The sequence below is a fragment of the Aulonocara stuartgranti genome (assembly GCF_965226115.1).
Source record: "Aulonocara stuartgranti genome assembly, chromosome: 7".
Taxonomy (NCBI): Eukaryota; Metazoa; Chordata; class Actinopteri; order Cichliformes; family Cichlidae; genus Aulonocara; species Aulonocara stuartgranti.
Genome location: NC_138945.1, coordinates 2,035,170 through 2,047,334, shown reverse-complemented (window position 1 = coordinate 2,047,334; position 12,165 = coordinate 2,035,170). Strand labels below are relative to the sequence as shown.

The following is a 12,165-nucleotide window of genomic DNA, read 5'->3' as shown; positions in this document are numbered from 1 at the left end:
GAGGAAATGCGTCACGGCGGGCTGATGTGGTGATCACAGTTGTGATAATTGGGCTGAAGCAATGTTTTATCACATTCTGTTTTGTTGTAGTGATCTTTACACACGTTGGTTTCTTTTTGCCTTTTTTGGAGGTTTTTATGTCGAATGATGTAATGACAGGAAGTCAGCCTGCATCAAACATGTAAAATACTCAAAGATGTTGAAATTGTGAAACTGTGCAAGAGCAAAATTGAAGCTTAATCATGTTGCTGTTACATCTGTAGCCAAATGACATGACAGTCATTTTTACATTAAATGATAACATATCGACGAGTGTTTTTCAGCCTCAAAGCAGCACCCCGGGGATGTGACTGCACACATAATATCTAAACTCTGAGTAATCTATACGTGCCAAACACTCATTTCCCAGTACGGCCCTCAGAGAAGATATCTAAGTCTTTGCTCTATGAAGGTCACATTCTTGGGATGTGAGGATGGTCTTGTTTTTGAAATCCTGTTAAACTCTGCAGGAAACCCTGTGGACTTCATTTCCTCACCGCTTTCCTGCAGGTTCTCTCCCAGCGACTGATGAATATTACCTGTCAGGTGCAGTCGTCTGCTGCAGGACAGCTACACCATAAAAAGAAAACCACACATTTGCAATGCAAATGATCTCCTGCCTGATTTACATGTTGTTTTCTTTACTCCGCTTCGCAGGTCCAGATCTCGATGTGAGGACGTTTCCCTCCTCCGCGCAGGCTCTGGTCGAGCAGCCCTTCATCCAGGAGCTGCAGAGTTCCCCCTCATGTTTCACCTCAGACCCTCATGTTGGATACCAACTTCAGGGGCCCCAGTACGGTGCCCAGGTGAACCCCAGAGCCTTTGACTGCCCCAGCATTCAGATTACCTCCATAGCACCAAACAACCATTTGGAGCCCGACAGTAGCCAGGATGTTTTGGCAGTGGGCGGGGCAGAGGGGGGTTACAGCGATGCATCCTGGTCCAGAGACCAGCTGTACCTCTCTCTGGAGCCCCGCTACCGGGATCCGGCTCTGTGCCCGAGCCCGTGCAGCAGCCTCTCCTCCAGGAGCTGGATCTCCGACCTCTCCTCTTGTGAGTCTTTCTCGCATACCTACGATGATGTGGAGGGGGAGCTACCTGATGCCGCCCGCCTCGCTATGGGTTCCCCCCTCGGCTCGCCTTTTGGTTCTCCGGGCTGTGGGGGCGGAGCCTTTGGGGTAGAGTTGTGGCAGCAGAAGTACCAGCATCCTTTGGCCTTCAACCCGGCGCTCTCGCCCCATCAGTCACCTCGCCAGTCGCCCCGCCAGTCACCGTGCCACTCTCCTCGCACCAGCGTGACAGACGAGAGTTGGCTCAACCGCCGGCCCACTTCCAGGTAGATATCGCCATGGAGACCAGATGTCTTAATTTGGTTCATTTCAACCATTTCAAGATAAAATCACAACAGGACCCTTAAGTAATCGATACTTTAAAATTAAAAAAATAAACATATTATTATATATTAATAAATAATGAACTCCTAATAATTAACTGAATAGTCAGAGTTGTGATTAAAGGTGTGAATTTTGGGAAGCGCTTGTTTAGCGAGTCAGGGGACGGCTCCAGAGCCGCATGCGGCTCTTTAGTCCTTATAGTGCGGCTCCGCCTGGTTTGGGAAAATAATTTAAAGTATTTAGCTGAAGTGTATTATATTTAAATTAGTTCTTTTTTAACTTGTAGTTCTACATTGGAAGATTATTGTGATATTGACATATAAATATAAAATTATATTTTATTATTTTTTTCATCGCTCAAAATAAGCGTCACACTTGTGGAAGCCGGTGTAGCCGCCGAAACGCCTGCATTTATCGAGACTTTCAGCCCCAGGTAGGCCAATTATGGATCTTTGGATCCACATTATGTCAGCAGCTCCACCGTGAACTTTGTTAAAGACAAACGCCGCTCACGCCTCACAGACGACAGCTTACAGTCCTGTAACGATGAAAGTGACTTCATACAGCCCCGACCTGCAGACGCTGTGCGCAGAGGTTCAGGAGCAGAAGTCCCGTTGTAAACATATCACGGCAGACCCCACGATGTTTGCATGAACACGCTTTTCACACACGGTTGCTGACGCACACAGCCGGCTGTAGCTTTGCAGCTCACAGCCCGACACACACCAACACAACAGCACAGATGTTAAGGCGGCGAGGCGTGATTGCGGGTGCTGCTCAGGTGCGTCGTCCTCCCCTGCAGCGGCGCTGCAGACCACGCCCCGCCACACAAATTAACCAGGTAAAATACATATTTAGAATTTTGTAAATATTTATTTTTCATTTCTTTAGCAGCAAAGTGCTTTTTTTTTTTTTTTTTTTTTTAAGTTATTTTTAAAAGTCAGGTCAAGGCTCCAAAAGCCCAAAGGCGATACAACAGTTTTCGTTTCTGGATCATTTTAGTTCAGCTTTGCTTTTGTTATATTTCTTTAAGAGTTCAAAATGTGTTAATTACATAAATAAAATGTAATTTTCTCTGTAGCACTTCATGGATTTCATAAGCAGCACACCTTAGTTGTTCACACAAAGGTAAAAACAATATATACAGTGTTATCTTCATTTTAGATGTCAACAAGTATTTGCGGCTCTGTTTTCTTTTGCGTGGAAACCGGCTCCAAATGGCTGTTTGGGTCTTAAAGGTTGTGACCCCTGGCCTAAACACATTCAGATGTGCATGTCTGAGTCGTTGATCCCGCTCTGCTTTCTCAGGCCGTCATCCAGGCCAACCTCCCCCTGTGGTAAGAGACGCCACTCCAGCGCCGACCCTCATGCCCGCTCTCCGTCCCCTCACCACTCACCCAGCCCCACACCAGGCGCCTCCCCACGGGGCAGCGTGACAGATGAAACCTGGGTGGGAAGCCCTGCCGGCGCCCTCGGACCCCTCCTCATGTGCGGATTCCCTGAGCTGGACGTTCCCTCCAAGACTAGGAGGACGTCGGGGAGTCAGTTGGTCCTCCTGGCAGGTCAAGTAGACTCCAGTCTGGAGTCCTTCCAGGATCCTCCCGCAGAAGAGGGGCGGGAACAAGAGGGCCTGGCCGAGCTCTTCCTTCAGGTGCCCTCCCACTTTACCTGGAACAAACCCAAACCCGGAAACGCCCCTCTGTTCAGGTGGGCCTTACAGCATTCAGCAAATAGATTTGGGTGTAGTTCGGTTACTAGCTGATGATCACATCTGTTTTCTCTGCCTTCAGGACCTCATCGCCCCCTCCTTTGGACTGGCCTCTGCCCAGCCAGTATGACCAGTGCGAGCTGAAGGTGGAGGTCCAGCCCAAGTCCTACCACAGGGCGCATTACGAGACTGAGGGCAGCCGCGGATCCATCAAGGCAGCTGCTGGACATCCTATCGTTAAGGTGCGTCCTCACTATCACTTTCATATTAACCTTTTTTGTCACAGAGTTTGTTTAATCTAAGCTTGTTCTCGATTTACTTTAAGGTGAGTTACCTTGGCACTGACTTAATATGTGAGATTCAAGGGTATTATAGAAATAAACTGAAATGATATTGGAGTCTTTAAACTAATAAACAATAGAATAAGGACGCTCGGGGCACTGGTGCAAAAGTTTACTGAGGCAAACTACAGTGAGAACAGCCACTAAGGCTATTACTAGCTGAAATGAAAGTAAGAGCTTTCAGTGTTGGTGTGATAGAAGAGGGTGCATGTGATGGGTCAACATTAAAATAAAAACTGGATGCATTTTCACTGTTCTCACCACAGCCATGTTGTTAGTCAGACAATGCCATTAAAATGCTCCAAAAGGCATCAACAGCACAAACATATCCCGCCTAACAGACAGCTAGCAGCTACAGCGGTCTGGGGTCGTTTTCTCTCTGTTTTGACCTCCCGTCCACACTGAGACGCCGTTTTCAGTCAAGGAAAACGCAGCGTTTTGAAAACGCTCTCCAAAGCGGATACATTTGAATTCAGTTTTTGCGTCGCAGTGTGGACAGCGAACCCAGAGCCTTTTTGAAAACGATGACACATTGTAGTCATGTGATGCAGTCATGTGACCAATTAAACTAAGATAGCGGGGGTATTATACAGCAGTTGTTTTGTTTGACAGCCCTGTTAAGGATTAATATCAGTCTGTACGCGCTTCAGAGAGCTTTTCTTCAAATTCTTTATTTCTCACTCACTTTTGCAACTTTGTACTGTTGTGTTACTCGCAGCAACAACTCCACCTCATTGTGAGTCCATTTAAAAAACTCTGTGCTTTTCCTCGACATTTTGCCGCGACGTTTCAAAGAGCCGGAAATTAAATAAGCTGCAGACTGAAATGAGGCAGGCCAAATCTTCTTGCGTTTTGCGCTTGCACAGTACTGAAACGTAAGCGTTTTCGGCCGTTTCAATGTGGACGCACAACTCTGGGAAAACGACGGAAAACGCTTGTGTGGACGCGGAGCGTTTTCAGACGAAAACGCAGTTTTCAGACGAAAACGCAGTTTTCAAATCTATCCGGGCCAGTGTGGACGTTGCCTGTGTCACCATCCACCTGTCAGAGGCCACGCCCCTAATAATGCAAATTTTAAGGCTTCACACAGTTTAAACAGGTGAGTCGTTATGAAGGGTGAAATTATCTTTAAAGACCAAAACACCTTTTCCCCCTGTTTCATGCTATAAACGTGTTTAATACTGCTGTAACAATTTAACATGGGAGTCTATGGGGACGTCTGAGGCCTCTAGTGGCCATTAGAGGAACTGCAGCTTTGACTTCGTTTTTTGTTTAGGCTGTGGTAAGTTTAGGTTTCTGAAAATGAAAACAGTTCAGGTAGATGAAAACAAGCTTCTGTGCCTGCTCGTTCAGTTTTTGGTACTCTTCAAACAGTGTGAGTCTGTGGCATAAATAATAATTTTAATAAAAAGCTGAAAGCACCGAGCCTGTGGTGACCCACGGGAGATGAAATCACAGGTCGACTGAGGTTGCGTGCTTTGCCGATGTGTCGAGTGAGCGGCCCCGCGGAGCCTGTGGATCAGACAACAGAGGCGGCCTGAGACAAGTAAAGCCTCCATCAAGGCCTCGCATGTAACGGACACCAGCAGGGCTATTCTGGGTGGCACATTCTCAGGCCGCCGCCAAGGCTAGAAAAGCTTCCTGCTGCAAGACGTGCTAAAACTCGCAGCGTTTACTGTCGAGAAAAGGGACAACAGGTCACACAGGAAGCAGATAATCACACTCAGGGCTGCTGTTTAATTTGTGAAATCTACAAAGGACGACAGAGCTAGGGCTGTTCTTCAAATTCTCTTTGTCTATTTTTCCTCTCATCTTTCTTAAGAGGAATGAGGGTAGAAACTGAATGGTACAGTGACCCCTATCTTTATGATAAAGCAAATACTTAACAAGACAATATTAAAAGTTAAAAGTCTTTATAAAAGGATAAGGCAGCTCACTATGCAGATGATTTCTTAACTGCAGGTCTGTAAATGTCACGATCAGTCGGGCCGTTTTCATTTTTTCATTTCCTCGTCCTCCAAGAGATCCCAGCATTTCCCAGGATCCCTTTCCCGGTTTTTAAACCTGTTCCAGTTTAAATGCTGAATCATATGCAATCAATCATCATCAGAACTTTTCATGGCGAGACCTTTTATTGGGAAAGGATCTGCATTTCGACCTGTAATTACAGTAGGTCTAATAAACGAGTCGTATTCTCAGTTACATGTTAGAGTCAAAACAAGAGAAAGGACCGCACTACTGTGGGCTACACCCAGGTGCCCCACCACATCCACCTGTTTTTGTTTCATTTATTTATGTTTAACTGTCAAGACAGTTGTTTTTATTTACAAGTTTATTTGAAGCAGTCGCTAATTTGGTGACTTTTGTTATAAGTCTGTAGCGCTCGTCCTGTTAAAACAGTTTCTAGTGTTTGCTTTCATTTATGGTTATGACACAGGCTTTTTGTTTGGACTTTTTATATAACAATTGGAGGTATAAATGTAAGCCAGGCTCGCCTGTCCAAAGGTCAAAAACACACATAACACCTCAATCAATCAATCAATCAATCAATCAATCAAGGCTTTATTCGCCTCGTGCAGGTTGCCCTGCAGTGCCCTCTAATACTCGCTAAGAAGGAAATTTGCAAGAGATTAAAATAGTAACTGTTAGATTTCTCTTTCAGTTCTCCTTCTTTTCCTTCTGCTAATGTGACCACAGTCGTTTTCTCTCCGTCTCAAACATGCTTCATGTGTTCACTCCAGCTTTATTTGTGGCCGGGAGCTTTTCAGTTCAGATATCACTTTTGCTTTGCGATAACCTTTTAATATCAACACCCTTCCTGAGGACGTGTGACACCAATGATCAAGGCCACTTACAGCTGAACATGCACATAATGCTGCCTCCTCCGTGTTCGGAGGATATTGTCATCAGGCCTCTCCTCCTCTGTAAGTTATTCCTGGTTTCATCTGTCCAGATGTTTTTGTGTTGTTGTTTTTCTACCTTTCAAGACAAATATCACAAATTGCTTTGCAACAAAATGCTAAAAAACAAATGCTTTGTCTCCTTTAGCTCTCAGCCTTGACGCACAGGCCCTGATCACATGACCTTAGGTCACGATGTAAATGGCCTGTATTTATATAGCGCTTTACTCGTCCCTAAGGACCCCAAAGTGCTTTACATATCCAGTCACACACACATGCACACACTGGTGATGGCAGCTACATTGTAGCCACAGCCACCCTGGGGCGCACTGACAGAGGCGAGGCTGCCGGACACTGGCGCCACCGGGACCTCTGACCACCACCAGTAGGCAACGGGTGAAGCGTCTTGCCCAAGGACACAACGACCGAGACTGTCCAAGCCGGGGCTCGAACCGGCAACCTTCCAATTACAAGGCGAACTCCCAACTCTTGAGCCACGATCGCCCCAGTACGTTGGTAGTTAACTACTCTCTGATGTAGAACAAATCAATCAAATCTTCCAGAAAATGTGGCAAGAGGACCAAGAGTTCCCATTACCCTTGGACACAAACAGACTTCTTTGTTTTTTCAATCGAGAAAACTCTCAGCGATCTAAGTTTTAGTAGAATCTAAGCAAGATCTGTAACATCATGGGGCTTTACAGGATGTCATCAGCATAGAAGTGACGAGAACCTCGAGAGGAGAACCTCTCCAAAGCAGAGCCTGATACACCCACCCAGTATCTCCACCTGTCGAGCATAATGTGATGGTCACCAGTGTCACAGGTAGAGCTCAGGTCCAACATTAGCAGGAGTAACTGGAAGCTCTCGAAACTTTACAAAACCAGAAAGAGGTTTTTGAACAAAGATGCAGGCAGATGTTTCCAGTTCAGTAAAGAAATGGATACAAATCTTTCCAAAATAACAGCCGAGCTGGAGAAAGAACAGCTGGCAGGCAGGAAGATGCTGAAGGAGAAAAAACATTTCTCCCATTACAGGAAATTTCCAAATAATGTCCTGGGATTAGTTCCTCTCTGAAACCAGTTAACCAGCCTAGTGATGGCCTCCCTCACTTCATCTCTTTGGACCTCATGCTGAGAGTGAACGGCTAACACATGGAATCACCTCCAAGTCTTTTATCTGCTTAAGTTCTCCTGGATATTATTTGGATAATATTTAGGAAGTAGGCTTCACCAGACCATGAAACTTACTTCTGAGCCTCTGAAAATGGGCCTCTGTATAAAAGCGACGGTACTTCCTAAACAGCTGATGCAGGACTTTTGTTTGGTGGTAAAAATGCATCATTGTCCAAAAACCATCAAACCATTTCTTTAAATAAAGGTCTGACCACTTGCGTCTATCCCTCAGGTGGCCTTCATGCTAAACTACACATCTGTGTTTTTCCCCATGGAAAAATTCCCTGCACTGATCCAGCCAGCACGAAATGAATCATTGTAAAACTGTACTGTGAGATATCACATGTCGGCTTCACATCCAACAGTTTAAAGTAATTTGGAGTCCAGAGCGTGACGTTTCAGGTTGCAGTGGTGTCAAGGTGTTCGTCAGGATGAGCAGCTGCTTATCAGCTCGTCTTTCTTCCTTTCCTGTAGTTGCACGGATGCAGCGAGCAGCGGGTCGGTCTGGTGCTGTTCATCGGCACCGCGGACGACCGATACATTCGTCCTCACCCCTTCTACCAGGTCCACCGAGTGACGGGGAAGACGGTCACCACCATGTGTCAGGAGAAAATTATGGATTCCATCAAAGTGCTGGAGATCCCTCTGCTTCCAGAGAACGACATGTCTGCCAGGTAACGATCACGAACCCTATAAGCCATGCACCGTCACTCAGGTGCTCCTCATATTGTTTCAGCACAGAGAAGAGCTTCGAATGTCCTTCAAGGAGCCTGAAGAAAGACGATCAAATCAAATATTGACTTTTAAACTTGCTGCTTCTCCATGTATATTTCTGATTTTTTCCTAACAACGTGTAAAGAACGGGCGGGTGTTGTTACGTTCCCCTGAGGGGTCTAGGCGGTTAGGGGGAAGTAACAAAAAGTGTCCGGGTCAGAAAAAGGAGTCAAGGAGGCAAAAGGGTTAAATTAAAGAGTTTTATTAAAGTAGCTCAGCTAAAAGAGACGGATAAGCCGCTATCACCATTTAAGGAAACAAACTTTCCACCTACCAGACACCATAGCAACGGTTAGGCATCGCCTGTGGAAGCTGCCAACCCCATCTCAATGGGTTCAAAATACTGACTGAGGGTGGCCCCAGACCTTCAAAACAATGTCCCATGTGATAGCCAGGGCTTTTTTTGAGCCTCACATGTGGAGCAGGCAGTCAGAAGACCTTACTGGAACAGTTTTCAGGTGTTTCTTCAGGACAGGGGTACAGGCAAGTTTGTTAGCAAGGGGTGCAGGTCTGAGTGGTGGTTCTACACACGATCTGTCCCCCTGCAAGTCATTTTGAGGACCCGAGAAATGGTCAACCAGCGGCAGCTTAGGGTTAGTTGACCTCTTACACTGACTACATGACACTACTAAGCAATTATGGTGTCTCAATACTTTTGCACAGCATATCAAACCATTTACATACAGCTGCTAATTATACTTAATGCTCAGCTACCCACACCCTGAGTCTTTATCACGTTCCCAATGATATCGATCTTCACACCAGCCTCGCTGCCAGAAAACCTTTCATGTTACTGTTTTTTCTTCATCTGAGCAACAAAACACGGTAACAATTTCCCCAAAAATGATCGAAATGATCCCAAAACTGGAGAGAGCAATTTTACTTTGAACACAAAGACGGAAACACTCAGGACGTTTGTTCTGAAGGTGTTTCGTGACTGAGGCATCTACGAGGTTTCGAGCCCTCCTTTTAGAGGAGGGGAAATTACAAAGATCAGCTGTTTGTGACAGGAAATAACATCGATAAGAACTCAGCATGGTTTTAAAAACATACAAATACACGGCCGCTGTCTCTTTAGGCTTAACGAAGGTCAGGAAGCCAGATTAGAAAGCGCAGCAAAAAATAAAGAGCTGTGGTACAGAGTCTAGACACACTGTAGAGGAGGCAGGAAGCATGTAAATAATGTCACCGTAATCTCAAACATTTAAAGAAGGAAGCATGTACATAAGTCGATAACGTTAGTCTGCTGCTTGTTTGCAGGCAGCGTGAGTGAGCTTTAAGTGGTCATGGCCACAGGATGGCTTTGCTGTGAGCTCAATTATTCAGTAACTAGTAGTAGTACTAGCCATATATGGTGGTGTTGGGTTAGAGCTGTGAATAAGGACCTTGTGTTCACAAAACGGTTTGTACAGATCCTTGAGGCCTTTTGTTCTCGCGTCAGCAACTTTCAGCCACGCTGTGGTTTTCAGGCACGTCAGGCTCATTTAACAAAACTCTAATAAGCGGAGGTGTTTGTAGTCAGATGGGTCGCTCCTCTGTGGATCTTGTTTCACCAGTTTCTCGCTCCCACACTTCAGCTTCATACCTTGCACAGTCTTCTCTGCAGCTGGCAGGAATGTGGACCTGAACCACAGTGCACACTGCGCGAGCTCTGGTCCACGTGTGGACAGGTAGTTAGCAGTTGAGACGATGCGTTCTGATAAACGGTGCCTTTTTTCTCGTAGCATCGACTGCGCCGGCATCCTGAAGCTGCGTAACGCCGACATCGAGCTGAAGAAAGGAGAGACGGACATCGGGCGGAAGAACACGAGGGTGCGGGTGGTGTTCAGGGTCGCCATCCCTCAGCCGGACGGCCAGATTCTGTGGCTGCAGACGGCGTCGATTCCCGTGGAGTGCTGTGAGTCTCGCAAACAGGAAGCTTGTGTTCCTTTAAAGCACGATCGTAGAAGAAGACGCAGAGGCAAAAATATACTGCATGTTTGTTAATGCTCGAGTTACCTTCTCCGTTCTGTTTCCTCTGCAGCACAGAGATCTGTAATAAAGTCCTAAAATAAACCTGTTGCTTTTCAGCCCAGCGCTCAGGTCAGGAGCTCCCTCAGGTGGACAGCTTCAGTCCAGCCAGCGGCTCCGTGGAGGGAGGACAGGAGCTGCTCATCAGCGGACCCAACATTTCCGCTCAGTCCAGGGTTGTTTTCATGGAGAGAGGGCCCGGTAAGATCGCCTTATTAATTTACTGCAACTTTAATAAGGTTACATAAACTTCTGTGAGCCTGATGATTTGTCTGAAGGTCTAACTCATGTGTTTTGTCCCCTCAGATGGAAGATCGCTGTGGGAAACCGATGCCAGAGTCGTGCCTGAAAAATGCAGCGGAGTAAGTACGAGGAGTGATGGTGATGCAGCACACAGACGGAGAAAGAGTGAACGATTTAAGAATCCAAAACTTTTTGTTCTCCCTCGAGAATGAGCTCCAACTCGAGCAGCTGTTGCAGTAAATCACTGCAAACGCTCATCGAGGCAGCGTCGGCATCTTTGAGACACGGGAAAACCAAAAAGTTTACATTTATTTCTTTTTTTCCTCAAACAGAAACTGAACTCTTCATGTTTCAGTTCAGTTACCATCCTGACTTCCAGCGATGATAAAAAACAAAGTGACTGGGTTCTCACAACAAAGTTCTTGTTCTGACTTGTGCTGTAAATCAAGCGCACCCTCCCATATACAGCTGTACGCTTTGACCCCGCTCTGAAGGCTCAAGTTCACTCTGAGTTTGTTCAGCTGGATCTGAGATCGGGACGGATGAGCAACGTTTCGACAGGAAGGATCAGTAATGTTTGCAGATGTCTGAGCGTCTCTCGCTCAGTCAGCTTTAGGCAGAGCTCAGCTCAAATGTTTGTTGGCTCCAATCAATCAGTCCAATTTTATTTGTCAAAAGTCCTTGACATAGAGCAGGAGGTATTTACTAATTGGGAAGTTGGTGGTTTGATCCCGTCTGCACGGTGAGATGCTAACCCCAAGTTGCTCTCCGATGCGTCCACTGGAGTGTGACTGTTAGAAGCACAGAAGAACATGAGTGTATGAGTCAGTGAACGATATGGGCTCAAATTGTGGTCATAAATATTTTGTACTTGTAAATCAGGATTTGTAAGTGTAAAAAGAATTTGTGTGTGTGTAAAACAGATTTGTGTGTGGACTCAGCCAAAAAATACGTGAGAAACTCTGCACTCAAGTTTCAAGTTACAAGTACGAATTTTGACCCCATTTTTCTTCCTTTCATCTGATTGGCCAATGTCATGTCAATCACAAATTTAACTATCCAATCAGAGAACAGATGGGTTTGGCTATTGGAGGGGTGCTTTATGGAGCTTCAGGTCTTTGAAGGGAATAAATGGCCTTTTACATGCCAGTGCCAGTGTTGTGGAAATGACAGTCTTCTCCAGTGGGGATACTTACAAAGCTTTCTTCGTTATGAATTAGCATACATGTTTTTATTGAACATTTGAAGAACTAGCAAAAAAAAACAAAAACTCTTCAAAAAAAACAGGTAGAGCTGCTGCAAAAACCCACAGAGCCCAGCAGCCAGCAACAAATTCTGGATCCTTGGCTTTTAGTTAGCAGTTAGCATTAGCAGCACATCCTGCTCTGATGTGAAAGGACTTTTATGCTGCGCACTGTGACTCACAGCAATGGTCCCGGGTCAGCCCTGACTTTGTGTTAAACTAATCCTAAAGTAATAATGTTATTTCTAACCACTGATATACCACAACTTTATCCTTTCAACAGCTTCTGAACGTTAGGGGACCGAGCTGCTATCAGATATTTATACAGTTTGAAGCTGG

At 45.7% G+C, this 12,165-nt stretch overlaps 1 protein-coding gene across 1 annotated transcript in view; it reads left to right on the top strand.

The window, feature by feature from the left end:
• LOC309710553 (nuclear factor of activated T-cells, cytoplasmic 3-like) overlaps positions 1 to 12,165 on the top strand; it is a 30,021-nt gene that overhangs the window by 11,994 nt on the left and 5,862 nt on the right. Inside the window, exons 2-8 of the mRNA XM_082540135.1 lie at positions 697 to 1,375; positions 2,742 to 3,140; positions 3,224 to 3,383; positions 8,031 to 8,230; positions 10,055 to 10,227; positions 10,401 to 10,541; positions 10,647 to 10,702. Of these exons, the coding sequence (XP_082396261.1) occupies positions 697 to 1,375; positions 2,742 to 3,140; positions 3,224 to 3,383; positions 8,031 to 8,230; positions 10,055 to 10,227; positions 10,401 to 10,541; positions 10,647 to 10,702 (1,808 nt within the window). The remainder of the gene's footprint in view (positions 1 to 696; positions 1,376 to 2,741; positions 3,141 to 3,223; positions 3,384 to 8,030; positions 8,231 to 10,054; positions 10,228 to 10,400; positions 10,542 to 10,646; positions 10,703 to 12,165) is intronic.